Raw genomic sequence first — 27,793 nt, forward strand, 5'->3', positions numbered from 1 at the left:
ACTGCAATGATGGGCTTATTATGTTCGTAGACCCTGATAACCTGGGTATAGACACCAATTTCGTTATGGTATGATGCATATCAATTGAGATATAGTCAATTAACGGAATTTCAGTAATGGCGGACCTAATTTGCATATTTTGAAAATTGCTCAAGAGATATCACCGGGCACCCTCTTGAATCATGATGAGCATCCCCTAGACTAGTGAAAACAGCAAAGAAAAAAACTTCATCCGGCATTTCCAGGTTCAGGTAAATATCAGCCTTTGGCTCCCGGACTAAGATATTTAGTTGGGGAACAAGGGCCAAACATCACTTGCGTCTTGATCTCTTGCGATGCAAGACCGTTGTTTAAAGAGAACTCATCATTAGATTAGATCAGATTTATGGAATTTTGTGAGATCATTCAGGAGATTCCAGTATGCTCTTATGTAGACCAGGAGCAAGAGAAAGATTGGTTCAGGAGAATTTACATGTCATTGTAAAGGTAGGTGAATTGAGTTACTTCATCTTAATTCCGATTTGTTCTATTATATTATGTCTTTCAGTGCTTTGCCCAAGTATGGTCAAGATCTCCAGGCCCCATATCTCACTGCAACTCTCTTAAATTCACTCCATTTCTGATGCACCTGTTTTTATTTTACAATTGCTTAAAGGCGTAAATTTCATTACCGTATGAGTGTGACGGCATGGTGCTATGAAAATGATCCAAGATCACTGAATAGGATTTAAGTTGTGATTTCTTGTGACCCTTTCATTGATGATAATTACTCTCAGAGGCATGCATGTTCACACATTTTACTGTCGAGGGAGAGCTTGTTTATCAGATGTTTCGGGAAGAAATGAGATAACTTTATTGTGTATTTTATCTATGAGCTAATTCACGTTAGTAAGATAAATATGTAACATTTAGGACTTAATGACTTGAAGCCAGTTTGGTTATCAAAGTAGTGATATTCCGTTGGTTATCTTTTTGTAGGAATAGAGGACCGTGTGATTGGTCAAAGGAAATAGACTGTGGAAAGGAGTATCCCACGTCTATGGTGAGTTTATTTCAGGAATTGTTCACACAATCTGAATATGGGCTCATTATCTTACAAACTGATATTTGAGATGGCTTAGTATTAATTTCTAGGAAAGTTATGATTGTAATAATGATGCGATTATTATGATTTAAAGGTACTAAATGATTCGTGATTTGGATGCATTGATTCATGAGCCCATGAGGAAACTATGTTTAAGCATTGTTTAAGTCTTGTCTTGTGTTTAGATCAATAACTGATTGGAAGTGGAATTGACATTAATTATGACTTGATATCAATGTTCATTATGTTCTAAGGTTATTTGTGCTGTGTAACTTTGACAGTGTTGAGTCACCAAGTAATTGATTTGAGATAGTTATGTAGTAGAGTTTGCATAAGGTCTTAATTTTAATGTTTTACTCACAATCTGTGTTTTGTATTACAGGGATCGTAAGGTGACCTGTCATTGCCCTTTTCTTTCTTTTCTTTTTGTTCGGTTCTTTTGGTTGCGTGTGTAAACGTGTATATAACATGTTCCAGAATATGCTAGTTGAATAAATATACCATATCCGGAAAGAATCTAGCCTTACTTTAATACTGCTTGGCTATAGTAACCTCTCCTTCACTTCACAGCATTGTACACCTGATGCCAGCTGGTCCCGAATCAGTGACTCGCGCAAATCACCATAATTACAGTCTCCTAAGCTCAGTCACAAACTGATCTATTGTCTCATCACCACGTTGTACACGGCCTTTGAAGACATGCCATTCAAATGTCTAATTTTTCACGGGGTTACAGTGTGCGTGAAACTTCTCCATCTCTTTCTCTAGCTTCACTTCATCATCATCCACGTCCCACGTGAACGTGTTGCATACGGATAGGCCTTCTAACCCAATTTGGTTCAACAGCAGCATGACCTTTCAGTGATCCGGCTTGTCGTCAAGCCCCGCCGCGACAAGAAATATCTCAAATTCTTGCCGAAAATGCTTCCATTGCTCGCTGACATTACCTTTCAACTGCAGTTTATTTGGCTTTCTAAAAGCACTCGAATTCATGGCGAATTTGGATTATTTTCTGACACCATATAACATACAACAACACACAAGATGGATTCCATAACAAAGGCACTTAATTCTTGGAGCTGTAGGGGAGTGGGGGGCACAATGAGACACAAAAAATTATTTATGCCATAGAGCCTTGGTGGATAGAAGGCTACTGCTCTAACTTCTATCCTGGGAATCTACTGCCCTCCTTATACATACCGGGACATAAAAGAATGGGGAAATCAAATACCATGTGGCATTAGAGCACTTTGAAAAAAACATTTTTTGTCTCATTGTACCTCAGGGGTATGGGGCACTTTGAGACGATGGGTGGGGCACAATGGGACACCAGTTATATATACATGTTCAAAGAAGATTTTTCATGGGGCTCAATGCTATGAAGTGGAAAATTAATAAAGTAATGATGGAAATTGAACAAGTCTATATCAGAACAGGCTGAGAAATTGCTTTTATTGAATCAAATTATATCGTAAATCGACCAATTAGCAGGAACCTTTCAACTAGCACAATGGGCCAAATGAACTGGTGTTTGGGGCAACAGGTATTTCATGAATCTGTCAACGGAGGTCAATGTAGCCCAAACTGGACTTCAAATGAGTATTGAGAAAGTTGCCTCTTAGTACTGCCAAACCATGTTGGTCGTGGCAAAATCATCTTAATGACATCCTCATTGGCTATTTCTATTTTAGGGACAGGGGGCATTACAAACTTTCCAACCATTTTTTGGCTTCGTTTGAGAAAGCTTATCTCATAATCCCCAGATTTATCTTTTTCTCTAAGAACCTTTCCTATGTAATGGACTTTCTTCTTCTTTTCTGTTGTGTATTCGGTAAGCACATAGTCTCCTTCAGTGGCTTCACCTTCGAAATCATCAGCAGGATTGAACACCTGGATAACATCCTCATCATTGTCATCAGTGTCCTGAAGGATTGACTCTTCATCTTTGTCTGTGTCTGATGAAGATTCAGAATTAACAACATTTTGTTCATCATGCGGTCTCCGTTTTGCAGGGGGCTGCTTCTTCTGGGTCTTTTTCCTCTTCTGAGAACTGCCTGTAGCTGTCTTCTTTAAAGCTATGGCTGTCCTTTCTGGGGTGTCAGTGGCAATTATGCGTTTTCCTTTGGTTCTACCCTTGGACTTTTCCTTTCTCATCGGAGCTTTTGGAAAACCTCTGAAGGATCCTGGGGATAGACATCTTTGAACACTAGGAGTTGATGACATGGAGGTACCTTGCTCAGGTTCGATTTCTTTAGCTGGAGTCTTGGAGGTGCTTGTATGAGGTTGGGCTTCTTCGGCGGGAGTTGGAAGCTCTTCTTCATCAGATGTGGCTTCAGGTAGTGGTCTGTCAGTGACTGCACAGCCGAGGAAATCTGCCTCTGTAAAGTCAGCTTCATCAAAAGGGTAAATACCACTCTTGCGGAATCCAGCAGTTATGTTGGAAGGAGTCATGGCCTTTTCATGAGCAATGCCAACACAATAGGCAATTTCATAGATCGAGATTGGTTTTCCTGGATTTTGCATCATCCAAGAATCCATGGCTTGGCTGCAGTAGGTTTTAAAGGGTTTGAAAATCCCAACATCAAGTGGCTGCATTTTATTGCTGCTGTGAGGTGGGAGGGTGAGAATAGTAACACCATTCTCCTTAGCTTTATCAATAACCTGAAGTGACAAATGGCTTTCATGATTGTCATAAATTAGCAAAGACGGATTGTCCTTAGAGCTGTTTGTATGATGGATATAATGATCCATTACCTCAGAGAATAACTCCGAGTTCATCCGACCAGACTTATTGGCCAGTCCAAGGGTCCCTGTGGGGGCATCGTGGCGCATGTGCTCATTAAAATGCACACGGGGGAAAATCATTGCTGGTGGGATGGAGTTTCCTGAAGCACTAACTGTGCAGCATGTAGTTGTCAAGTCCCTGGTGCACTTGCTGACTTGTTTGACGCCTTTCTCTGCAAATATCTTTGATGGGTTGTGGACCGTAGTAGTTCCTGTCTCATCAAGATTGAAGATGCGTGTGCTTTCAGCAAACTTGGGTTCTCTTTGCATGATTGCCTTCAGATTGCTGAAGAAGACTGCAACATTATGAGGATTGAATGATGTTGCCCTTGAGAGACTACAGCCTTCTGGAGAGCGTAGAGAGAGGCGTGGGTGCCTTTTCATAAAGCCCTTGTACCACTCGATTCCAGCAGCCTCTTCATTTGCCCACTTTGGTGGACAAGGTATGGTATTAACCTTGGCCATTTCGAATGCAAGACGCCTACATTCAAGGCTGGTGAGCCCATAGAACATCCTCGAGGCTGTCACAAGGTACTCCGCTAGCGAATTCTCTTGCTCTTCACTGAAGATCTTTCGGCAGTCGTAATATGGCCTCATTCTGATCATTTCCTCAGGATGTTCTTTTTTGTTCTTGACATACCTAAAATGGAAAATAGGTAACCTTGGCATTGGGTTCCCTCCGCTACATAGCAGCAGCAACAAGTGATTGATATTTTAAAAGCCTGACCTAGGCCTTATTTAGCAAATCTTTTGCTTTAAAAAGTCAGCTTTAATCCATCACCCCACACACACACGATAGCCTAGCCTAGCCCTTCTGCTACATTTCGTACCTAGCCAATGTCTGAAATGAAACTTTCATTTGATCAGCTGCTTTTCTCAGGCTCAAACCATTCTCCACAAGTGCAACAGCTTCCCTCATTGTGTCCTCCTCGAAGGTTCCTCTTGTGGTTTTTCTCGGGCGGTTCCTCATACTTATTATTAGGCTACAAAACAAAAATATACCAATCAATGTAATTGCTCCATTCCTAGGCCAAATTACCTAACTAACTAACTCACTAACTAACTATATTTTTTTTAGAGATATTTGGCCATTCCGAAACAATTTTAAACATGCTAATTAATAATTAATTTACATTGGGTTACATTGAGACAGCCTGGGGCACAATGAGACAGTGTATCAATGTGCTCCAAAGCCAACTGTCTCAATGTACCCCAACCACATGTTTACATGCAACATGGCCGTGCACAAAAATACATGCCAACACTAGCAAAACTTTGTTCTGCCTTTGTGGAGATTACCTTCAGGCTTTTAGCCAATATGAAAAACTCTGCCTAGGCCTTATGATTTATTTTGGATTTTGGTCGACATGTGTGGCGAAAATTTTACTTTGGGGTGAACATAATTGACTACTTAGAAGCATGTCATGTCCAAATGCAGTGCTGAAGAGGAGAGGTCAGGTGGTTCTCCCTTTACACTGTAAATGGCAGCACTCTCTTCCCTCTAGTTGTGGTAGTTATAGCAGGTGTCTCATTGTGCCCCTTGTCTCACTGTGCCACTCCCCCACGTGTAACGAGCAGAATGACCTAATACCGGCAGTTTTCTATTCAATTTGACACACACAATAGCCAGCAAAGTTACTGCCAACTTAGGGATCACGTCCAAAGTCCGCACGCGAATATTCGCTGCGCGAATCAGGGCGAAAATTCGCCTGGTCGAATATCGCCACACTCGTTCGCCTCCAAATCGCTCCCTGCTTCGGCGATTCTATTATGATCAGGCGAAAATTCAGACTGAATAAAAATCGCAGGCGAAAATAATAATCGCGCCTAATTCGCTCTCACCAACCATCGGAACGAAGGGAATATTAGAGGCCTATATGTGTTGTAGTATGCGTTTTCCGACATCAGCTGATAGCAGACCGAACAAAAACACAAACTGGAATTCCCGGTCAACCTGACTGCAGTAATCATATACATCACATCTATCCACGAGGAGCTACACAAATTTGGCACAGAGGTTTGAGGTTCTTAGTATTATGGTATGTATTCCGAAGGATTGTGACGGAATGTACCGAATCATACAGCTAATCATAGTTAGGCTTATGTTTCCGAGTCTCAGCCAACCAATCAAGATCGTTGTAGTATCCGGTTATCCTAAACAGCGTCCACCAGCGCCCACCAGCGTTCACCAGGTTTTAAAGTCGGGTATAAAGTCATCAAAATAAAATTTTGTGGCCAAAACGTAATATGTACACCATACAAAATACATTTCCTGAAGATTTCATGCTTATTTCGTTTATGACCATCAGATTTTACTTTGATGGCTTTAATGTATGTATGTATGTGTTTAAACCTGGTGGACGCTGTCTAGTATGACCCGATTTGTTTACGTGACTGCACTTTTCCGCCAATAAAACAAGACGAAAGTCGTTGCAAAATCGTTCCGAATATCGGACAAGCATGCAAGAGCCACCAATTTCGTAAAATCGCTCCATTATCGCCTGGAGCGATTTTTGGGGCGAAATCGAAGAATTGGCGCGATTGTGGGCGAATTTCGCATCTGACATTCCGGCGATTTCATATTATCGTCTCACATTCGCCGGTCGATTTTCGGACAGATTTCGCAGGCGAAATACTGTAGGGTGAATTTCGCCGGCGAATATCGCGTGCGGACTTTGGACGTGATCCCTTATATCAGGGTCTTAACTATTTGATGAATGATATCCTTCCCGTTTTATGAGTAAAAAGGCTCAATGTTTACAAGTCAAAATGCAAGTTCACCCCGCTTGACGAAAATGGCGGGATTTCCTCTTATGACGTCACTACCTGTCAGATGAACAATAGGGGGCACTGTTTTATGAGAGTTGTGTATAGGCATGGCACTGGGGTGGCAGTTACCGCATGGCTGTCGATTTTGCCTTGAGTTGATGGCATCAATATTCGTCCTGGCAGTTGTCCCCGAGTCATGTGTGAGTGCTGAAGTTATACTCTTATGACCAGCAATTATGGCCTCATACTTGCAGCCCTCAGCAACAGCAGCAGCTAGAGTGATACTGCTGATGGTTTTGCCCTAGAGAAAGTTCTGATAGTCCAAGATCGGTGTGCTAGCAGTTATCAATTCTATAATCCTCTCCTCTAATTCACATTTCGTGTCAAAACCACACTCGTTAGCTAAGGCACATGTCCTATTAACAAAGTCATCGAGGGTTTCATCCTTCTTTTGCAGATAGTTCCGTAGCTGGAGCCTCTTCACTCGAGGATTGACTGCTATGCGTAGCTGATCTTGAAGAAGTGCCCAAAGATTGCCTGGATCTTTCTTATGACCTGATAATCCACTGGCATTCAGATGCCGCAGGCCTTCATCGTCCACGCCCCTTAAAACCTTTAGAGCTTGCTTCAGTTTGTCTGTTATCTCTTCATCTTCCAAGAATATCTCCATATTCTGTCAAAATAACTTGAAAGATTCTGACTGGTCCGATTTGGACCAGTCCATTTGTGGTATCTTCCCACTAATGTCTTGAATAATGTTGTATTTACTTATAACGTACTTAGGTCTCTAAATGATACAGGTCAGCGGTTCTGGTTCACTGTTGATCAGCCACAGTAGTTCCGCCGGAATCGTTCTGGTATTTATAGTAAGCCTTGCCAGTGCAGTATTGATGTACAGCGGCAGCGCTATGCCTTGGGATTCATCGATTCGGCAGATCACCAAGTGGCCGTGCGTGCTTTCGAAGGGCGTTTACCAGCAGGCATGTGCTCATATATCGTATAATACTTGATTATCGTGTTCTACAGTTTATATTTGATAGCTTTACCGCTGCCACCATGTTGTATTATGGATTTTCGATGAGGTAAACTAACATCTAGTGGTACTTTATTGTTGATACTAAATATTACAGAACGGCCATCTTTCCAACCCCCAGTCACATGACGGATATCACAACAGGCACTTTAATGTTATTAGTGTGACGATGTATGAGATAACTGACTTTGGCATGAACATTTTAAGATTATATTACCCAAGAGGCCCTGAAATTGCATGCATGTCGCCCGTTGTCTGTATTCTGTTTCAAACACAGTGGCACGTTTCTTAACCACTATAGCAATGAACTTTAGACTTTGTGCAAAGGACCCCCCAGGTCAGGTGACCTCTAACACTGAATTTCAGTCTGATCGGATTCTTGACTTGGAAACCTAAAAACTATGATATCTCTCTTATAAGTGACTCGTTTTTGTTAACATCTTTATGGTTGGTTCTCCAAGCAAGGATACATCACATATCATATGGGTTTTTGATTAAACCTAATTTTCAAGGTCACAGAGGTCAAATGGGGTAAATTGGCCATTTGAGTGTAACAATGGCACGTTTCTTAACCACTTATGCTATGAACTTGAAACTAAGTACACATGATCTCCTATGTCGGATAACTTCTGACGCCGAAATTAGGTTCGATCTGATTTTTGACTCGGCCGCCAGGGGCCAAAACTCAAAAGGTAGAAAGTGCAATATCGTGCTTATAAGTGACTTGTTTTCAATAATATTTTTATGGTAGGAGCAAGGATACTTCACATGTCATACTGACTTTGATTTAACTATACATGTAGCATGTTTCTTAACCAGGATGAATTCCTAACCACCAAATATCTATACGGTGAGCACAATGGCCCTTGGCCATTTCATTTAGAAGAGGTATCGGGCTCTAGCAGGACTGCCTGGAGTTTACTGTATTCATGATGATAGTTTTTTCTGTGGTTTCGGAGACACTGATGAATTGCGTTTCCGATGGGAACCCACCCATCAAGAATGAACCTTCTAGGTCAAGTGGTTAAGAAATGTGTCACTCTTTTGTCAAAAGTCAATGACTGATGACACGGTATCATATAAGCTCCCCTGGAAAGGTGGGCTAAAAATGTGGAGCTGACCGAGTTTTATGTTTTGAAAAGAAACTAACTTATGCTATGAAGCACTTTATTTGATAAAAGACAATCATTGCTGTTTAAAAATCATGTTGCATATGCTTAAGAAAAATGTTGCATATGAAAAATGAAGATTGCAGTCATTTATCTTGTAACGATGTTGCATATGCTTTAGAAAGACGAAGATTGCAATCATTTATCTTGTGACAAAGGTTTTGCGACTGATATAGTGAAAAATTGATAAGTTTTTCCAACAACCCATCATCTATGTAACAGAAATATATGGCTGGCAAGGGTTGCATTACCAAAAGTACGGTCAAAACGCATTTGAAACTATGCATCTGGACTTCTAATGCCTGCATTTCACATGGGGATGAATGGGGTAACCCATGACTAGGTGGTGGAAAATAGTAAATTTAGCAAATTTCATGGTTTTTCATGATTCTCGTATCCTACATTCATTTCTGTCTTTTTTATTAAAATAAATGAATCAAAACAATCCAGACTATTGATGTTTTTGTTTATTTTATATATCTTTATCAATATCCCACCAAGACATTGCTGTGCCTAACTTTAAAGATGTGTTCAGAAAGGACCTCACTGCTGCAAGTGGAGGCGTCTGTCTTCAACTGTCCGACAACCTCATCGGCGAACGTCTCGACCATCTAGAACAACCAGACCTTGAACTCCTCTGGGTTAAAGTAACGCACCAAACGGACCACTTAATCATCGGCGTGGGCTACAGAAACCCTGTTCTTCCGGTCGCCTACTGGGACAAACTTCTCGCAAAAGTCTCAAATGTTGTCGGTATATATGGGCAACAGAAGATTATGCTTGTTGGAGACCTTAACCAAGACTTACTCAACAACAACCCGTGTCACCTCTCCCGCTTGATCGACCCTCTCAATATGCACCAACTAGTCAACGAACCAACTCACTACACCTCCCATAGTGAGTCCCTGATTGACCCAATAATAGTAGGACAGCCGGACATTTTCTCAGATGTAAACGTCCTTCCTCAGGGATTGAGTAACCATTGTCCCGTCGTAGTTGACATACTGAAAACAATCCCAAAATTCGCTTTCAAACGACCGATCTGGCAGATCAGCAAAGCAAACTGGAACAACCTCAAACACGAAGTGTCTCACGTTGACTGGGACGACCAGCTAAACACAGCCAACCTCAACACTGCGATAGAAACTTTACAACTATTCTACTTGAAGCAAGCAAAAGACACATCCCTTACAAACGGATCAAATTCTCCTCAACCGGCAAAAAATGGATAACGGCTGAAATCAAACTGGAAATGGACAAAAGAAATGCGCTTTTTATGAATGCAAAAGAAACCGGAGCTCTACTCGACTATAACACCTTCAAAAAACAACGCAACCACGTCATATCATTAATCAAGAAGGCAAAAAGTACCCACCTATCATCGATAGCTGACAAGTTGAAGAATGGCAAGAACGACAAGGATTGAGTAACCATTGGTACAAGGATGGAAACTTGCCAAAAGTGTCTGCGGTCTAGGTAAAGAAAACAAAACCCCATCCCTGAACGTCAACGGCATATCCATTGACGACTCTACAACCAAAGCCAATATCCTAAACTCACACTTTGCCGACATATGTAATGTCGATGAATCGAATATACCAACGCAAGAAGATCTCCCTAACATTACGAATGACGAGCTAAACCACATCATCATCTCTGAACAGGACCTCGCTGATCAAATTTCCTTGATGGACACGAACAAAGCCACCGGCCCTGACGGCATCAGCCCACGCATTGTCCACTCATTGAAACTGCAGTTGACTAAACCACTCCATATTCTATTCAACCGATCTCTAGATGAAAACACTTTCCCAGATCAATGGAAAAAAGCAAACATTACTCCAATCTTCAAAAAAGGCGACAGGCACGACAAAAGCAACTATAGACCAATATCTCTTCTCAGCGTCATTGGCAAACTATTTGAAAAATTAGTCCACAAACATGTCTACAATCATACCCGCTCTCTCATCTCAAAAAATCAGGGTTCCTGGCAAATCACTCTGCAGTCACCCAGCTCCTTGAAATCAACCACCATATTCTCACGGACCTTGATGATAGAAAAGAAGTATTCTGTCTTTTTTGCGACATAGCCAAGGCATTTGACAAAACTACCCACAAGGGCATCGTATCCAAGCTTCACCAATTTGGCATTCGGGGAAAACTCCTATCCTGGTTCACAAGCTACCTACAAAACAGACAGCAAATGGTAGTGATCGATGGAAAAACCTCAGAGTGGCTACAGATCCATGCCGGTGTCCCCCAGGGATCAGTCCTCGGCCCCCTCGTGTTCCTGATTTACATAAATGACGTAACGGAAGAAACCGATGGCAGTACGAAACTCTTTGCCGACGACACATCACACATAGTATCATCAGTAGACCTCCCAGCATGCACACCAGAAATCCAACAGGACATAAACAATATATCTGCATGGGCTACCAAATGGGCCATAACATACAACCCCACGAAAACAGTTTATATGGTCACGAGCAGACGAATATTACCATCAGAAATCCGCTGTCACCTTAACAACACAGAAATTGAAAAAGTTCATAACCATAAACATCTCGGATTGATATTCAACGACAAAGCATCCTGGGACGACCACATCCAATCGATCGTATCGACTGCAAACCGCAGACTTGGCGTACTTCAAAACCTACAAATTAGATAAACAAACACTGTTAATCCTCTACAAGACCTTTGTCAGAAGTAAACTCGAGTACGCAGATGCAGTCTGGGACGGTCTACCACAGCACCTAGCCGCCAAAATCGAGAAGACACAAGCAAATGCAATGCGTCATTGCATCACAGGACTAACCGTCAGCTCTCACCACCGCGATCTTTATAGAGAAACGGGTTTACTACCACTCGAAAAGTGCAGAAAATTCAACCGACTTGTGATGTTCTACAAAATCCTGACGGGGCTTGCTCCTCCGTACCTCAAAGATTTCATCCCAGAGTTAGCAGCCAATAGACACAATCACAACACTCGCACAACAGCAAACAACGCCATAACCCCTTTTCAGTGCCGCACAAACAGTCTATACTCAAGCTATTTCCCCTCTACAATCCGCGACTGGAATGCTTTAAATATAACAGTTCGTAACAAGCCAACCCTTAGTTCTTTCTAATCCTCTTTATCAAAACTTCCGGAATTCTCTAGCAAACCCTCTCCTTCCTGGCTTCACATCGGCCCTCGCCCACTTAACATCATTCTTGCACGCATAAGAAATAAATATAGCGGACTCAACGCAGACCTTTTTCTAAACCACGTTTCTGATCACCCCACATGCCCTCTTTGTCGCATGGATGTCCCGAAAACTACTTCACACTTTCTACTTATATGTCCCAACTACGATAACCCGCGTCATTCTCTAATAGCAAATACCCTCCAAATAATACAACGCCACAATATAACTATGACTTCAAACATCCTGCTCAACGGACACCTCACCCTCTTGGACAGCGAAAATTCTATTCAGTAATAAAATCTACATTAAACTTCATTGCAGCAACTAACCGCTTTCCAAACTTAATGCCTCAATAAACAAATCTAAGATCAGCCCGAAACCCATCGCCCCCACCCGCACCGCACCGCACACATGCACTCGATATTAGTGAGCTTTCGCAGCCGCCCGGTTGGGTCCTAGGACGGCGTTTATATATTTTTCGGGTAAACTCACACAATCGATAAACGTGGTCGTGGGGCCCAGACGGGTTGAAAAGTTCTCGTTCCTTTTCCGCAACTCGATTACTTCTGCCTTCTTCCAGGCTACGTGGGGTTACCACGATTTGATTACAAGGACGTAGTCAAAGCCGAAACATTTCTAAAGCTTTCTCCAATCTAACTGTTTATTCACGCAAAGGCATCAGTATTGAATACAAATTTTCTAACTGCATGCAATTACAAAATTATAAATCTATTTCTGTACCCACGTTCCATAATAATTCTCTCTGTATAATTCTGTAAAATTCTGTTAAGTTACCACATTTTGTAGGGGTTTAAGCCTTTGGCTTTTGTCTGCAAAATAGCCTTTTTCTATGTATCATTCTATTAGCTAGTAAATAAATCACCCATTTGTGAAAAATATCCCATAAGTATTTCTTGAAGAAAAAGGTGTTTTGAAAAAAGTGAACTGGAAAAGACCAAACAATTGGCTTTCGTTCCTGTAGTCCATTCCACAATTTAGAGCTGCCCAGTGTAATGAGTAATAGGATAATGCGATCTACGAATATCTATGATTTTGCGTAGAAAAAAGGGCCAAAATCAATGAGGGAAAACACAAGTTTTTTCCCATTAAAGTTGCCTTAATTCCATTACAAAACCGAGTAATCTAGCACCCATTATCCTATTTCTACAACCTGTACTGTCTGTAAGAAGTAACATAACTGGAATGCCATAACTGGAATGAGTGAAATTTAATAAATCTTTTTAATCTAAATAATGAGTGATAGAAACCAAAAGGTTCACTGTCCTACTTGTGATAAATACGTTTCATACAGCAATATGGCAGCTCACAGGAAGACTAAGAGACATTTAGATAAACATATGAGTAAGTTAGGGGTACAAGTACAGCCTCCTCTTCCTCTTCCCTAAAGGTGTAGATAAGAAGCTTGCCTTTGAGACTGATGAGCTTGATGGCATAAAGGAAGTGGAAGGAATTGAAGTAGTAAAGGAGTTTGGTAAGCCTGTGGTTACTATTAAAGTTGATACTGGGAGAGAACCTAAACAGGTGTATGAATACAGAGATAACTTAGAGGAGGTCCTTTTTCAACTCCATGATTACCACCACAAAATAAGCATATCAGTGTTCACCCAGTTCAATCGACCTTTGGTCGCAGAGCAGAGCTTGAATCGGCCGCAGATCAGAGCTTGAATTGGCAAGGTGGCAATGTCACACACCCAATTCAGTCTCCAATGGGAAGCATAATTTCAAGTAATCAGGCAATCTATTCAGTAACCAACCAGCTTAACTACATTAACACACAGATTGAAGAGAGGTACTTTCAAGGATCTGGCTTGTCTCTTAACATAATAGAGTCCTGTGACATGACAATATGTTCTTACAAGAGGTGCAAAGGTGGTCATTACATTAGATTACCAATTACAGTCATCGCATTAGATTTAACACTCAAGCTGTAATCAATGTAATGTCACAGGAACAGGGAAATGATCAGAAGTGTTTGCTCTGGAGTCTACTGGCTGCTAGATATGTCAAGGAACATAAAATAGAACTTCAAGAAGATGCGGAGCTTACTATTGAAATGTTAGAAAAGATGTATGAAAATAATATTAAGATAAATTCCTTTCCTGTTTGTACTCAAAAGGATATCCCTAAAATCGAGAGTGACAAAAAATCTTAAGATCAATGTGTTCAAGTTACAGAATGAAGCTGCTAAAAACATACGTGATGGCTCACCTCTGCTCTTGACTTCGTTTTGTTCCCGCATCGCCGCCACAGTTGCTAGCCAAAGAAAACGAGGCTGGGCCTGTCGGTGACGTCATCACAGACGGACCAATGACGTCACTAAGAGAATATCATCCCAGTTGACCGCAAGTTGTCTCTTCGGGAAATAATCTTAGGCCTATGAACAAACATTTAATAGTCGGTCTACGAACAAACTTTTAATACTCGCCAAGGCAAATCATTCTTCAGTGTGCGACTAAATTCTCTATTGGGCGGTGATGACGGTGGTTGTTGGGAGGGGGCAGCTTATCAGTTTATACCTTTGAGGTATGAGGTTGATTGGATTGGAGTCACTTTGGCATTAACTACCCTGCGATGGCAGGGCTGCAAAAATGTCTATAGACTCTGTCGTGTTCACATGGTCACATCCTGTCTTCGTGTCTTCGGCGACCCTTAAGATGGGTCCGGCCCAGGTGGAGTTGGTGAGTTGGCGCCGCACGATTGGAAAATATTAATAATCATTGTTGTAATTCGGTCAATAAACGTCGTTTTAACGAGTAATAAACGGACAAGACAAGTTAACGCAAAGCCGAGTTCGACATTATATTCTTCCAACGTGATAACGCGACAGACTCATTAGAGTGTTCCTCTCTACGGAAATCTTTAGTAAAAGGCGAAAAATGTATGCGTGGAATCGAAGAGAAACCAAAGTGATGTTGTCCAGCCCGAGTTGGCTAGAGCTTGCCAAGTTCTTCATGTGTTTGATTTTGGAAAATGGGATGCCGAGTAGTTCTTGAGTCTGTAGACAAAAGAAATGTATTGCAAAATATCTGTAATGATCTGATGAACATATCATTCAGCTCGTCGTCAGTTATCGCCAAATCCATGTAGGACATTCCAATTGTGGATCATCGAGAAAAAGTCAAGGAAATACAAAAAATGACCACGCTTACGTTATCTAGCCTTGACTTTGGATCACCAATATGGCAATTAATAGGCCTAATTAATAGACCTCACCGAGTGATTGTGAGAAGAGTAAAAAATCCAAATCAACTCACTATATCACCATTAATTCATCGACCATCGGGTCAACTTGAAAATTACCAACCATGAAAACCACGATTGACCAGAGATTGCGAGCGGTTGAGAGAAAGTTTAAAACATCGGTGCGAATAGTCGGCGTCCTCGATAGACAGATTGACAGACTCCAAGCCCGATACAAGAGAGCCTACAACAGCAAGACCAAGGCCGTGTTCAACAGCTTTCGTCTTCAACTTTCAACTCTAGAAGGTGTGCGTCAAGTGTTTTACCTCTATGCATGCGAAAGAGCCGCCGAGAAGAGTCGACTAGAAAAAGAAATGCAAGAGGAGCTTAGGAGCAAAACAGTAGAATGAGTCTTTATAATAATTAAAACGGTTCTTTTCAGAACCAATCAAAATATAGTAAAATGAGATAATTCTGTGCAATCAGTTTGCTTCGATGTTAAAAGAAGGGGCGAAAGTCTCCCTTGAAATAGTCCCTGGTCGGCAGGACTACAGTCACACTGTGGCTTTATTAAACCAGCCGTATCCGTATTTCAATTAAAATATTACACAAAAGTGCATGGGCTGTGAATAACAGCGTCCTGCATCCACCACTTCCTTGAGACTAATCCCCGACACGGCCGTTTCGGCGTGCTGTTCAAGAGACCGCTTCATTATGTATCTCTGAAATGCGAGGTCTGAGACAATTGTGCTTGGTGCGTGGTTGGACTGATCGTCTAGGCTTTTCGCAATTCAAATTTGGTGATCACAGCCATTCAAGTTCACGAGAACTTTCCATGGAACCTGGGGTTTTTATCGGGACAAAAAGATGCGCCGGCGCCAACAAATGCCCATTACTGAAGGGGGCGAAGAAGTTTGATACTGCGGCACCGGCTGTTGGGCCTGAGGGTATGTACCAGTAATTGCATTCGCATAATGCAGGCCTAAAAGTGGAGAAGGCTCACCTCTGCTCTTGACTTCGTTTTGTTCCCGCATCGCCGCCACCGTTGCTCGCCAAAGAAAACAAGGCTGGGCCTGTTGGTGACGTCATCACAGACGGACCAATGACGTCTCTGAGTGAATATCATCGCAGTTGACCGCAAGTTGTCTCTTCGGGAAATAATCTTAGGCCTACGAACAAACCTTATTTAGTCGGTCTACGAACAAACTTTTAATACTCGCCAAGGCAAATCATTCTTCAGTGTGCGACTAAATTCTCTATTGGGCGGTGATGACGGTGGTGGTGGGGAGGGGGGCAGCTTATCAGTTTATACCTTTGAGGTATGAGGTTGGTTGGATTGGAGTCACTTTGGCATTAACTATCCTGCGATGGCAGGGCTGCAAAAATGTCTATAGACTCATTAGAGTGTTCCTCTCTACAGAAATCTTTAGTAAAAGGCGAACAATTTATGCGTGGAATCGAAGACAAACCGGACTGATGTTGTCCAACCCGAGTTGGCTAGAGCTTGCCAAGTTCTTCATTATGTGTTTGATTTTGGAAAATGGGATGCCGAGTAGTTCTTGAGTCTGTAGACAAAAGAAATGTATTGCAAAATATCTGTAATGATCTGATGAACATATCATTCAGCTCGTCGTCAGTTATCGCCTCATCCATGTAGGACATTCCAATTGCGGATCATCGAGAAAAAGTGAAGGAAATACAAAAAATGACCACGCTTACGTTATCAAGCCTTGACTTTTGACCTTTGGTCAGTTCCAGCCGTCCCAACCGTGCAGTGATATTGGAAGAATTATGAGAAAAAAATAACGAAAAAAATGAAAGTTACAACACGTGGTATACCGAGGTGGTCACCCATCCATGTACTAACCACGCTCGACGTTGCTGGGCTTCGGTGATCGGACGAGAACCGGTGTTTTCAACATGATATGGTCGTAGTCATCAGAGGCCGACTTTTTGGGCTAGTTATAACAGTAGGCCAGCGACATAATTACAAACTGCATACATTTAATTTCTGTTGACATGTTATATTGTGACAGGTTGGTCTCTTTGGAAATATTTTGTGGTTCTGAAAAGAACCGTTTGGTGTAACTAGCAATCACTGTCGTACTCATCGTCTTGAAGTAGAATCTCGTCGCCCAACAGCTCGCATCTCAACTCTGTCATCTTGTTTGCAGTGAGTTCGGCAAATTTGTAATATGCGGCCCTGACACCCTCAAGGGTTACAAGCTGGAGTCGCCTGTTGTAGCGCATCGAGCGGTGACCCTCCTCGTTAGCATGGTTGTACCGGAGTGTTATGTCTTGAAGCTTTCTGTCTATCATCACGATCTGGTCGCATGCCTCATAAAACTTTTCTTCAAGTTGGTGGAGTTGCGCTGACTTGGTTGAGTTTTCCATGTTTTCTTTGGTATCGGTTTGATATGTTCCGATGTTCACAGGTTGAATAGTGAACTGGGACGGGTTATCTCGTCCAATTTATACTTGTGCGGTCGCGTATCACCCGGCAACGTAATTGCCATGTCAACTCGAGTTGACATTACTCATTCAGCCGAACTTGATTGATACATCTCACCCGCCAAGCAATATCGCCTTGATTGTAATCAAATAATTGTGTAGGCCTGGGCTCAATGTATCTGAGGAGTGAGTTAAAATCGCCAATATGGCAATTAATAGGCCTAATTGGCACTTTTTCTCACCGAGTGATTGTGAGTAGAGTATAAAATGCAAATCAACTCACTATATCACCATTAATTCATCGACCATCGGGTCAACTTGAAAATTACCAACCATGAAAACCACGATTGACCAGAGATTGCGAGCGGTTGAGAGAAAGTTTAAAACATCGGTGCGACAAGTCGGCGTCCTCGATAAACAGATTGACAGACTCCAAGCCCGCTACAAGAGAGCCTACAACAGCAAGACCAAGGCCGTGTTCAACAGCTTTCGTCTTCAACTTTCAACTCTAGAAGGTGTGCGTCAAGTGTTTTACCTCTATGCATGCGAAAGAGCCGCCGAGAAGAGTCGACTAGAAAAAGAAATGCAAGAGGAGCTTAGGAGCAAAACAGTAGAATGAGTCTTTATAATAATTAAAACGGTTCTTTTCAGAACCAATCAAAATACATGTATAGTAAAATGAGATAATTCTGTGCAATTAGTTTGCTTCGATGTTAAAAGAAGGGGCGAAAGTCTCCCTTGAAATAGTCCCTGATCGGCAGGACTACAGTCACACTGTGGCTTTATTAAACCAGCCGTATCCGTATTTCAATTAAAATATTACACAAAAGTGCATGGGCTGTGAATAACAACGTCCTGCATCCACCACTTCCTTGAGACTAATCCCCGACACGGCCGTTTCGGCGTGCTGTTCAAGAGACCGTTTTATTATGTATCTCTGAAATGCGAGGTCTGAGACAATTGTGCTTGGTGCGTGGTTGGACTGATCGTCTAGGCTTTTCGCAATTCAAATTTGGTGATCACAGCCATTCAAGTTCACGAGAACTTTCCATGGAACCTGGGGTTTTTATCGGGACAAAAAGATGCACCGACGCCAACAAATGCCCATTACTGAAGGGGGCGAAGAAGTTTGATACTGCGGCACCGGCTGTTGGGCCTGAGGGTATGTACCAGTAATTGCACTCGCATAATGCAGGCCTAAAAGTGGAGAAGGCTCACCTCTGCTCTTGACTTCGTTTTGTTCCCACATCGCCGCCACCGTTGCTCGCCAAAGAAAACGAGGCTGGGCCTGTTGGTGACGTCATCACATACGGACCAATGACGTCACTAAGTGAATATCATCGCAGTTGACCGCAAGTTGTCTCTTCGGGAAATAATCTTAGGCCTACGAACAAACCTTATATAGTCGGTCTACGAACAAACTTTTAATACTCGCCAAGGCAAATCATTCTTCAGTGTGCGACTAAATTCTCTATTGGGCGGTGATGACGGTGGTGGTGGGGAGGGGGGCAGCTTATCAGTTTATACCTTTGAGGTATGAGGTTGGTTGGGTTGGAGTCACTTTGGCATTAACTACCCTGCGATGGCAGGACTGCAAAAATGTCTATAGACTCATTAGAGTGTTCCTCTCTACAGAAATCTTTAGTAAAAGGCGAACAATTTATGCGTGGAATCGAAGACAAACCGGACTGATGTTGTCCAACCCGAGTTGGCTAGAGCTTGCCAAGTTCTTCATTATGTGTTTGATTTTTGAAAAAAGGGATGCCGAGTAGTTCTTGAGTCTGTAGACAAAAGAAATGTATTGCAAAATATCTGTAATGATCTGATGAACATATCATTCAGCTCGTCATCAGTTATCGCCTCCTCCATGTAGGACATTCCAATTGCGGATCATCGAGAAAAAGTGAAGGAAATACAAAAAATGACCACGCTTACGTTATCAAGCCTTGACTTTTGACCTTTGGTCAGTTCCAGCCGTCCCAACCGTGCAGTGATATTGGAAGAATTATGAGAAAAAAATTAACGAAAAAAATGAAGTTTACAACACGTGGTATACCGAGGTGGTCACCCATCCATGTACTAACCACGCTCGACGTTGCTGGGCTTCGGTGATCGGACGAGAACCGGTGTTTTCAACATGATATGGTCGTAGACATCAGAGGCCGACTTTTTGAGCTAGTTATAACAGTAGGCCAGCGACATAATTACAAACTGCATACATTTAATTTCTGTTGACATGTTATATTGTGACAGGTTGGTCTCTTTGGAAATATTTTGTGGTTCTGAAAAGAACCGTTTGGTGTAACTAGCAATCACTGTCGTACTCATCGTCTTGAAGTAGAATCTCGTCGCCGAACAGCTCGAATCTCAACTTTGTCATCTTGTTTGCAGTGAGTTCGGCAAATTTGTAATAGGCGGCCCTGACACCCTCAAGGGTTACAAGCTGGAGTCGCCTGTTGTAGCGCATCGAGCGGTGACCCTCCTCGTTAGCATGGTTGTACCAGAGTGTTATGTCTTGAAGCTTTCTGTCTATCATCACGATCTGGTCGCATGCCTTATAAAACTTTTCTTCAAGTTGGTGGAGTTGCGCTGACTTGGTTGAGTTTTCCATGTTTTCTTTGGTATCACAGGTTGAATAGTGAACTGGGACGGGTTATCTCGTCCAATTTATACTTGTGCGGTCGCGTGTCACCCGACAACGTAATTGCCATGTCAACTCGAGTTGACATTACTCATTCAGCCGAACTTGATTGATACATCTCACCCGCCAAGCAATAATATCGCCTTGATTGTAATCAAATAATTGTGTAGGCCTGGGCTCAATGTATCTGAGGAGTGAGTTAAAATCGCCAATATGGCAATTAATAGGCCTAATTGGCACTTTTTCTCACGAGTGATTGTGAGTAAAGTATAAAATCCAAATCATTTCACTATATCACCATTAATTCATCGACCATCGGATCAACTTGAAAATTACCAACCATGAAAACCACGATTGACCAGAGATTGCGAGCGGTCGAGAGAAAGTTTAAAACATCGGTGCGACAAGTCGGCGTCCTCGATAAACAGATTGACAGACTCCAAGCCCGCTACAAGAGAGCTTACAACAGCAAGACCAAGGCCGTGTTCAACAGCTTTCGTCTTCAACTTTCAACTCTAGAAGGTGTGCGTCAAGTGTTTTACCTCTATGCATGCGAAAGAGCCGCCGAGAAGAGTCGACTAGAAAAAGAAATGCAAGAGGAGCTTAGGAGCAAAACAGTAGAATGAGTCTTTATAATAATTAAAACGGTTCTTTTCAGAACCAATCAAAATATAGTAAAATGAGATAATTCTGTGCAATTAGTTTGCTTCGATGTTAAAAGAAGGGGCGAAAGTCTCCCTTGAAATAGTCCCTGATCGGCAGGACTACAGTCACACTGTGGCTTTATTAAACCAGCCGTATCCGTATTTCAATTAAAATATTACACAAAAGTACATGGGCTGTGAATAACAACGTCCTGCATCCACCACTTCCTTGAGACTAATCCCCGACACGGCCGTTTCGGCGTGCTGTTCAAGAGACCGCTTTATTACGTATCTCTGAAATGCGAGGTCTGAGACAATTGTGCTTGGTGCGTGGTTGGACTGATCGTCTAGGCTTCTCGCAATTCAAATTTGGTGATCACAGCCATTCAAGTTCACGAGAACTTTCCATGCAATCTGGGGTTTTTATCGGGACAAAAAGATGCACCGACGCCAACAATACCCATTACTGAAGGGGGCGAAGAAGTTTGATACTGCGGCACCGGCTGTTGGGCCTGAGGGTATGCACCAGTAATTGCGTTCGCATAATGCAGGCCTAAAAGTGGAGAAGGCTCACCTCTGCTCTTGACTTCGTTTTGTTCCCGCATCGCCGCCACCGTTGCTCGCCAAAGAAAACGAGGCTGGGCCTGTTGGTGACGTCATCACAGACGGACCAATGACGTCACTAAGTGAATATCATCGCAGTTGACCGCAAGTTGTCTCTTCGGGAAATAATCTTAGGCCTACGAACAAACCTTATATAGTCGGTCTTCGAACAAACTTTTAATACTCGCCAAGGCAAATCATTCTTCAGTGTGCGACTAAATTCTCTATTGGGCGGTGATGACGGTGGTGGTGGGGAGGGGGGCAGCTTATCAGTTTATACCTTTGAGGTATGAGGTTGGTTGGATTGGAGTCACTTTGGCATTAACTACCCTGCGATGGCAGGGCTGCAAAAATGTCTATAGACTCATTAGAGTGTTCCTCTCTACAGAAATCTTTAGTAAAAGGCGAACAATTTATGCGTGGAATCGAAGACAAACCGGACTGATGTTGTCCAACCCGAGTTGGCTAGAGCTTGCCAAGTTCTTCATTATGTGTTTGATTTTGGAAAATGGGATGCCGAGTAGTTCTTGAGTCTGTAGACAAAAGAAATGTATTGCAAAATATCTGTAATGATCTGATGAACATATCATTCAGCTCGTCGTCAGTTATCGCCTCATCCATGTAGGACATTCCAATTGCGGATCATCGAGAAAAAGTGAAGGAAATACAAAAAATGACCACGCTTACGTTATCAAGCCTTGACTTTTGACCTTTGGTCAGTTCCAGCCGTCCCAACCGTGCAGTGATATTGGAAGAATTATGAGAAAAAAATAACGAAAAAAATGAAAGTTACAACACGTGGTATACCGAGGTGGTCACCCATCCATGTACTAACCACGCTCGACGTTGCTGGGCTTCGGTGATCGGACGAGAACCGGTGTTTTCAACATGATATGGTCGTAGTCATCAGAGGCCGACTTTTTGGGTCAGTTATAACAGTAGGCCAGCGACATAATTACAAACTGCATACATTTAATTTCTGTTGACATGTTATATTGTGACAGGTTGGTCTCTTTGGAAATATTTTGTGGTTCTGAAAAGAACCGTTTGGTGTAACTAGCAATCACTGTCGTACTCATCGTCTTGAAGTAGAATCTCGTCGCCGAACAGCTCGCATCTCAACTCTGTCATCTTGTTTGCAGTGAGTTCGGCAAATTTGTAATAGGCGGCCCTGACACCCTCAAGGGTTACAAGCTGGAGTCGCCTGTTGTAGCGCATCGAGCGGTGACCCTCCTCGTTAGCATGGTTGTACCAGAGTGTTATGTCTTGAAGCTTTCTGTCTATCATCACGATCTGGTCGCATGCCTTATAAAACTTTTCTTCAAGTTGGTGGAGTTGCGCTGACTTGGTTGAGTTTTCCATGTTTTCTTTGGTATCACAGGTTGAATAGTGAACTGGGACGGGTTATCTCGTCCAATTTATACTTGTGCGGTCGCGTGTCACCCGACAACGTAATTGCCATGTCAACTCGAGTTGACATTACTCATTCAGCCGAACTTGATTGATACATCTCACCCGCCAAGCAATAATATCGCCTTGATTGTAATCAAATAATTGTGTAGGCCTGGGCTCAATGTATCTGAGGAGTGAGTTAAAATCGCCAATATGGCAATTAATAGGCCTAATTGGCACTTTTTCTCACGAGTGATTGTGAGTAAAGTATAAAATCCAAATCATTTCACTATATCACCATTAATTCATCGACCATCGGATCAACTTGAAAATTACCAACCATGAAAACCACGATTGACCAGAGATTGCGAGCGGTCGAGAGAAAGTTTAAAACATCGGTGCGACAAGTCGGCGTCCTCGATAAACAGATTGACAGACTCCAAGCCCGCTACAAGAGAGCCTACAACAGCAAGACCAAGGCCGTGTTCAACAGCTTTCGTCTTCAACTTTCAACTCTAGAAGGTGTGCGTCAAGTGTTTTACCTCTATGCATGCGAAAGAGCCGCCGAGAAGAGTCGACTAGAAAAAGAAATGCAAGAGGAGCTTAGGAGCAAAACAGTAGAATGAGTCTTTATAATAATTAAAACGGTTCTTTTCAGAACCAATCAAAATATAGTAAAATGAGATAATTCTGTGCAATTAGTTTGCTTCGATGTTAAAAGAAGGGGCGAAAGTCTCCCTTGAAATAGTCCCTGATCGGCAGGACTACAGTCACACTGTGGCTTTATTAAACCAGCCGTATCCGTATTTCAATTAAAATATTACACAAAAGTACATGGGCTGTGAATAACAACGTCCTGCATCCACCACTTCCTTGAGACTAATCCCCGACACGGTCGTTTCGGCGTGCTGTTCAAGAGACCGCTTTATTACGTATCTCTGAAATGCGAGGTCTGAGACAATTGTGCTTGGTGCGTGGTTGGACTGATCGTCTAGGCTTCTCGCAATTCAAATTTGGTGATCACAGCCATTCAAGTTCACGAGAACTTTCCATGCAATCTGGGGTTTTTATCGGGACAAAAAGATGCACCGACGCCAACAATACCCATTACTGAAGGGGGCGAAGAAGTTTGATACTGCGGCACCGGCTGTTGGGCCTGAGGGTATGCACCAGTAATTGCGTTCGCATAATGCAGGCCTAAAAGTGGAGAAGGCTCACCTCTGCTCTTGACTTCGTTTTGTTCCCGCATCGCCGCCACCGTTGCTCGCCAAAGAAAACGAGGCTGGGCCTGTTGGTGACGTCATCACAGACGGACCAATGACGTCACTAAGTGAATATCATCGCAGTTGACCGCAAGTTGTCTCTTCGGGAAATAATCTTAGGCCTACGAACAAACCTTATATAGTCGGTCTACGAACAAACTTTTAATACTCGCCAAGGCAAATCATTCTTCAGTGTGCGACTAAATTCTCTATTGGGCGGTGATGACGGTGGTGGTGGGGAGGGGGGCAGCTTATCAGTTTATACCTTTGAGGTATGAGGTTGGTTGGATTGGAGTCACTTTGGCATTAACTACCCTGCGATGGCAGGGCTGCAAAAATGTCTATAGACTCATTAGAGTGTTCCTCTCTACAGAAATCTTTAGTAAAAGGCGAACAATTTATGCGTGGAATCGAAGACAAACCGGACTGATGTTGTCCAACCCGAGTTGGCTAGAGCTTGCCAAGTTCTTCATTATGTGTTTGATTTTGGAAAATGGGATGCCGAGTAGTTCTTGAGTCTGTAGACAAAAGAAATGTATTGCAAAATATCTGTAATGATCTGATGAACATATCATTCAGCTCGTCGTCAGTTATCGCCTCATCCATGTAGGACATTCCAATTGCGGATCATCGAGAAAAAGTGAAGGAAATACAAAAAATGACCACGCTTACGTTATCAAGCCTTGACTTTTGACCTTTGGTCAGTTCCAGCCGTCCCAACCGTGCAGTGATATTGGAAGAATTATGAGAAAAAAATAACGAAAAAAATGAAAGTTACAACACGTGGTATACCGAGGTGGTCACCCATCCATGTACTAACCACGCTCGACGTTGCTGGGCTTCGGTGATCGGACGAGAACCGGTGTTTTCAACATGATATGGTCGTAGTCATCAGAGGCCGACTTTTTGGGTCAGTTATAACAGTAGGCCAGCGACATAATTACAAACTGCATACATTTAATTTCTGTTGACATGTTATATTGTGACAGGTTGGTCTCTTTGGAAATATTTTGTGGTTCTGAAAAGAACCGTTTGGTGTAACTAGCAATCACTGTCGTACTCATCGTCTTGAAGTAGAATCTCGTCGCCGAACAGCTCGCATCTCAACTCTGTCATCTTGTTTGCAGTGAGTTCGGCAAATTTGTAATAGGCGGCCCTGACACCCTCAAGGGTTACAAGCTGGAGTCGCCTGTTGTAGCGCATCGAGCGGTGACCCTCCTCGTTAGCATGGTTGTACCGGAGTGTTATGTCTTGAAGCTTTCTGTCTATCATCACGATCTGGTCGCATGCCTTATAAAACTTTTCTTCAAGTTGGTGGAGTTGCGCTGACTTGGTTGAGTTTTCCATGTTTTCTTTGGTGTCGGTTTGATATGTTCCGATGTTCACAGGTTGAATAGTGAATTGGGACGGGTTATCTCGTCCAATTTATACTTGTGCGGTCGCGTGTCACCCGGCAACGTAATTGCCATGTCAACTCGAGTTGACATTTAATACTCATTCAGCTGAACTTGATTGATACATCTCACCCGCCAAGCAATAATATCGCCTTGATTGTAATCAAATAATTGTGTAGGCCTGGGCTCAATGTATCTGAGGAGTGAGTTAAAATCACCAATATGGCAATTAATAGGCCTAATTGGCACTTTTTCTCACCGAGTGATTGTGAGTAGAGTATAAAATCCAAATCAACTCACTATATCACCATTAATTCATCGACCATCGGATCAACTTGAAAATTACCAACCATGAAAACCACGATTGACCAGAGATTGCGAGCGGTCGAGAGAAAGTTTAAAACATCGGTGCGACAAGTCGGCGTCCTCGATAAACAGATTGACAGACTCCAAGCCCGCTACAAGAGAGCCTACAACAGCAAGACCAAGGCCGTGTTCAACAGCTTTTGTCTTCAACTTTCAACTCTAGAAGGTGTGCGTCAAGTGTTTTACCTCTATGCATGCGAAAGAGCCGCCGAGAAGAGTCGACTAGAAAAAGAAATGCAAGAGGAGCTTAGGAGCAAAACAGTAGAATGAGTCTTTATAATAATTAAAACGGTTCTTTTCAGAACCAATCAAAAATATAGTAAAATGAGATAATTCTGTGCAATTAGTTTGCTTCGATGTTAAAAGAAGGGGCGAAAGTCTCCCTTGAAATAGTCCCTGATCGGCAGGACTACAGTCACACTGTGGCTTTATTAAACCAGCCGTATCCGTATTTCAATTAAAATATTACACAAAAGTGCATGGGCTGTGAATAACAACGTCCTGCATCCACCACTTCCTTGAGACTAATCCCCGACACGGCCGTTTCGGCGTGCTGTTCAAGAGACCGTTTTATTATGTATCTCTGAAATGCGAGGTCTGAGACAATTGTGCTTGGTGCGTGGTTGGACTGATCGTCTAGGCTTCTCGCAATTCAAATTTGGTGATCACAGCCATTCAAGTTCACGAGAACTTTCCATGCAATCTGGGGTTTTTATCGGGACAAAAAGATGCACCGACGCCAACAAATGCCCATTACTGAGGGGGGCGAAGAAGTTTGATACTGCGGCACCGGCTGTTGGGCCTGAGGGTATGCACCAGTAATTGCGTTCGCATAATGCAGGCCTAAAAGTGGAGAAGGCTCACCTCTGCTCTTGACTTCGTTTTGTTCCCGCATCGCCGCCACCGTTGCTCGCCAAAGAAAACGAGGCTGGGCCTGTTGGTGACGTCATCACAGACGGACCAATGACGTCACTAAGTGAATATCATCGCAGTTGACCGCAAGTTGTCTCTTCGGGAAATAATCTTAGGCCTACGAACAAACCTTATATAGTCGGTCTACGAACAAACTTTTAATACTCGCCAAGGCAAATCATTCTTCAGTGTGCGACTAAATTCTCTATTGGGCGGTGATGACGGTGGTGGTGGGGAGGGGGGCAGCTTATCAGTTTATACCTTTGAGGTATGAGGTTGGTTGGATTGGAGTCACTTTGGCATTAACTACCCTGCGATGGCAGGGCTGCAAAAATGTCTATAGACTCATTAGAGTGTTCCTCTCTACAGAAATCTTTAGTAAAAGGCGAACAATTTATGCGTGGAATCGAAGACAAACCGGACTGATGTTGTCCAACCCGAGTTGGCTAGAGCTTGCCAAGTTCTTCATTATGTGTTTGATTTTGGAAAATGGGATGCCGAGTAGTTCTTGAGTCTGTAGACAAAAGAAATGTATTGCAAAATATCTGTAATGATCTGATGAACATATCATTCAGCTCGTCGTCAGTTATCGCCTCATCCATGTAGGACATTCCAATTGCGGATCATCGAGAAAAAGTGAAGGAAATACAAAAAATGACCACGCTTACGTTATCAAGCCTTGACTTTTGACCTTTGGTCAGTTCCAGCCGTCCCAACCGTGCAGTGATATTGGAAGAATTATGAGAAAAAAATAACGAAAAAAATGAAAGTTACAACACGTGGTATACCGAGGTGGTCACCCATCCATGTACTAACCACGCTCGACGTTGCTGGGCTTCGGTGATCGGACGAGAACCGGTGTTTTCAACATGATATGGTCGTAGTCATCAGAGG

At 42.7% G+C, this 27,793-nt stretch overlaps 1 protein-coding gene, 6 non-coding genes and 5 pseudogenes across 7 annotated transcripts; all 12 read right to left on the reverse strand.

Moving 5' to 3' along the window:
* Positions 1 to 2,653: 2,653 nt before the first annotated feature.
* On the reverse strand, positions 2,654 to 4,465 carry LOC135496524 (uncharacterized). Its single transcript, XM_064785885.1, has one exon. The coding sequence runs from the start codon at positions 4,463 to 4,465 to the stop codon at positions 2,654 to 2,656; it is 1,812 nt and encodes a 603-aa protein (XP_064641955.1).
* A 10,383-nt stretch (positions 4,466 to 14,848) lies between these two features.
* On the reverse strand, positions 14,849 to 14,964 carry LOC135497488 (U5 spliceosomal RNA). Its single transcript, XR_010448892.1, has one exon. It is a non-coding gene; the product is annotated as a U5 spliceosomal RNA (small nuclear RNA).
* A 1,629-nt stretch (positions 14,965 to 16,593) lies between these two features.
* On the reverse strand, positions 16,594 to 16,711 carry LOC135497486 (U5 spliceosomal RNA). Its single transcript, XR_010448891.1, has one exon. It is a non-coding gene; the product is annotated as a U5 spliceosomal RNA (small nuclear RNA).
* Positions 16,712 to 17,052: 341 nt separating this feature from the next.
* Positions 17,053 to 17,171, reverse strand: LOC135497526 (5S ribosomal RNA; annotated as a pseudogene).
* A 2,088-nt stretch (positions 17,172 to 19,259) lies between these two features.
* LOC135497485 (U5 spliceosomal RNA) lies at positions 19,260 to 19,377 on the reverse strand. Its single transcript, XR_010448890.1, has one exon. It is a non-coding gene; the product is annotated as a U5 spliceosomal RNA (small nuclear RNA).
* A 343-nt stretch (positions 19,378 to 19,720) lies between these two features.
* LOC135497525 (5S ribosomal RNA) lies at positions 19,721 to 19,839 on the reverse strand (annotated as a pseudogene).
* A 2,061-nt stretch (positions 19,840 to 21,900) lies between these two features.
* On the reverse strand, positions 21,901 to 22,018 carry LOC135497478 (U5 spliceosomal RNA). The gene has a single exon (XR_010448883.1). It is a non-coding gene; the product is annotated as a U5 spliceosomal RNA (small nuclear RNA).
* A 341-nt stretch (positions 22,019 to 22,359) lies between these two features.
* LOC135497528 (5S ribosomal RNA) lies at positions 22,360 to 22,478 on the reverse strand (annotated as a pseudogene).
* Positions 22,479 to 24,539: 2,061 nt separating this feature from the next.
* LOC135497479 (U5 spliceosomal RNA) lies at positions 24,540 to 24,657 on the reverse strand. Its single transcript, XR_010448884.1, has one exon. It is a non-coding gene; the product is annotated as a U5 spliceosomal RNA (small nuclear RNA).
* Positions 24,658 to 24,998: 341 nt separating this feature from the next.
* LOC135497529 (5S ribosomal RNA) lies at positions 24,999 to 25,117 on the reverse strand (annotated as a pseudogene).
* Positions 25,118 to 27,207: 2,090 nt separating this feature from the next.
* Positions 27,208 to 27,325, reverse strand: LOC135497480 (U5 spliceosomal RNA). The gene has a single exon (XR_010448885.1). It is a non-coding gene; the product is annotated as a U5 spliceosomal RNA (small nuclear RNA).
* Positions 27,326 to 27,666: 341 nt separating this feature from the next.
* LOC135497530 (5S ribosomal RNA) lies at positions 27,667 to 27,785 on the reverse strand (annotated as a pseudogene).
* Positions 27,786 to 27,793: the final 8 nt, after the last annotated feature.

This window comes from Lineus longissimus, chromosome 12, assembly GCF_910592395.1.
Source record: "Lineus longissimus chromosome 12, tnLinLong1.2, whole genome shotgun sequence".
In the NCBI taxonomy this organism is placed as follows: domain Eukaryota; kingdom Metazoa; phylum Nemertea; class Pilidiophora; order Heteronemertea; family Lineidae; genus Lineus; species Lineus longissimus.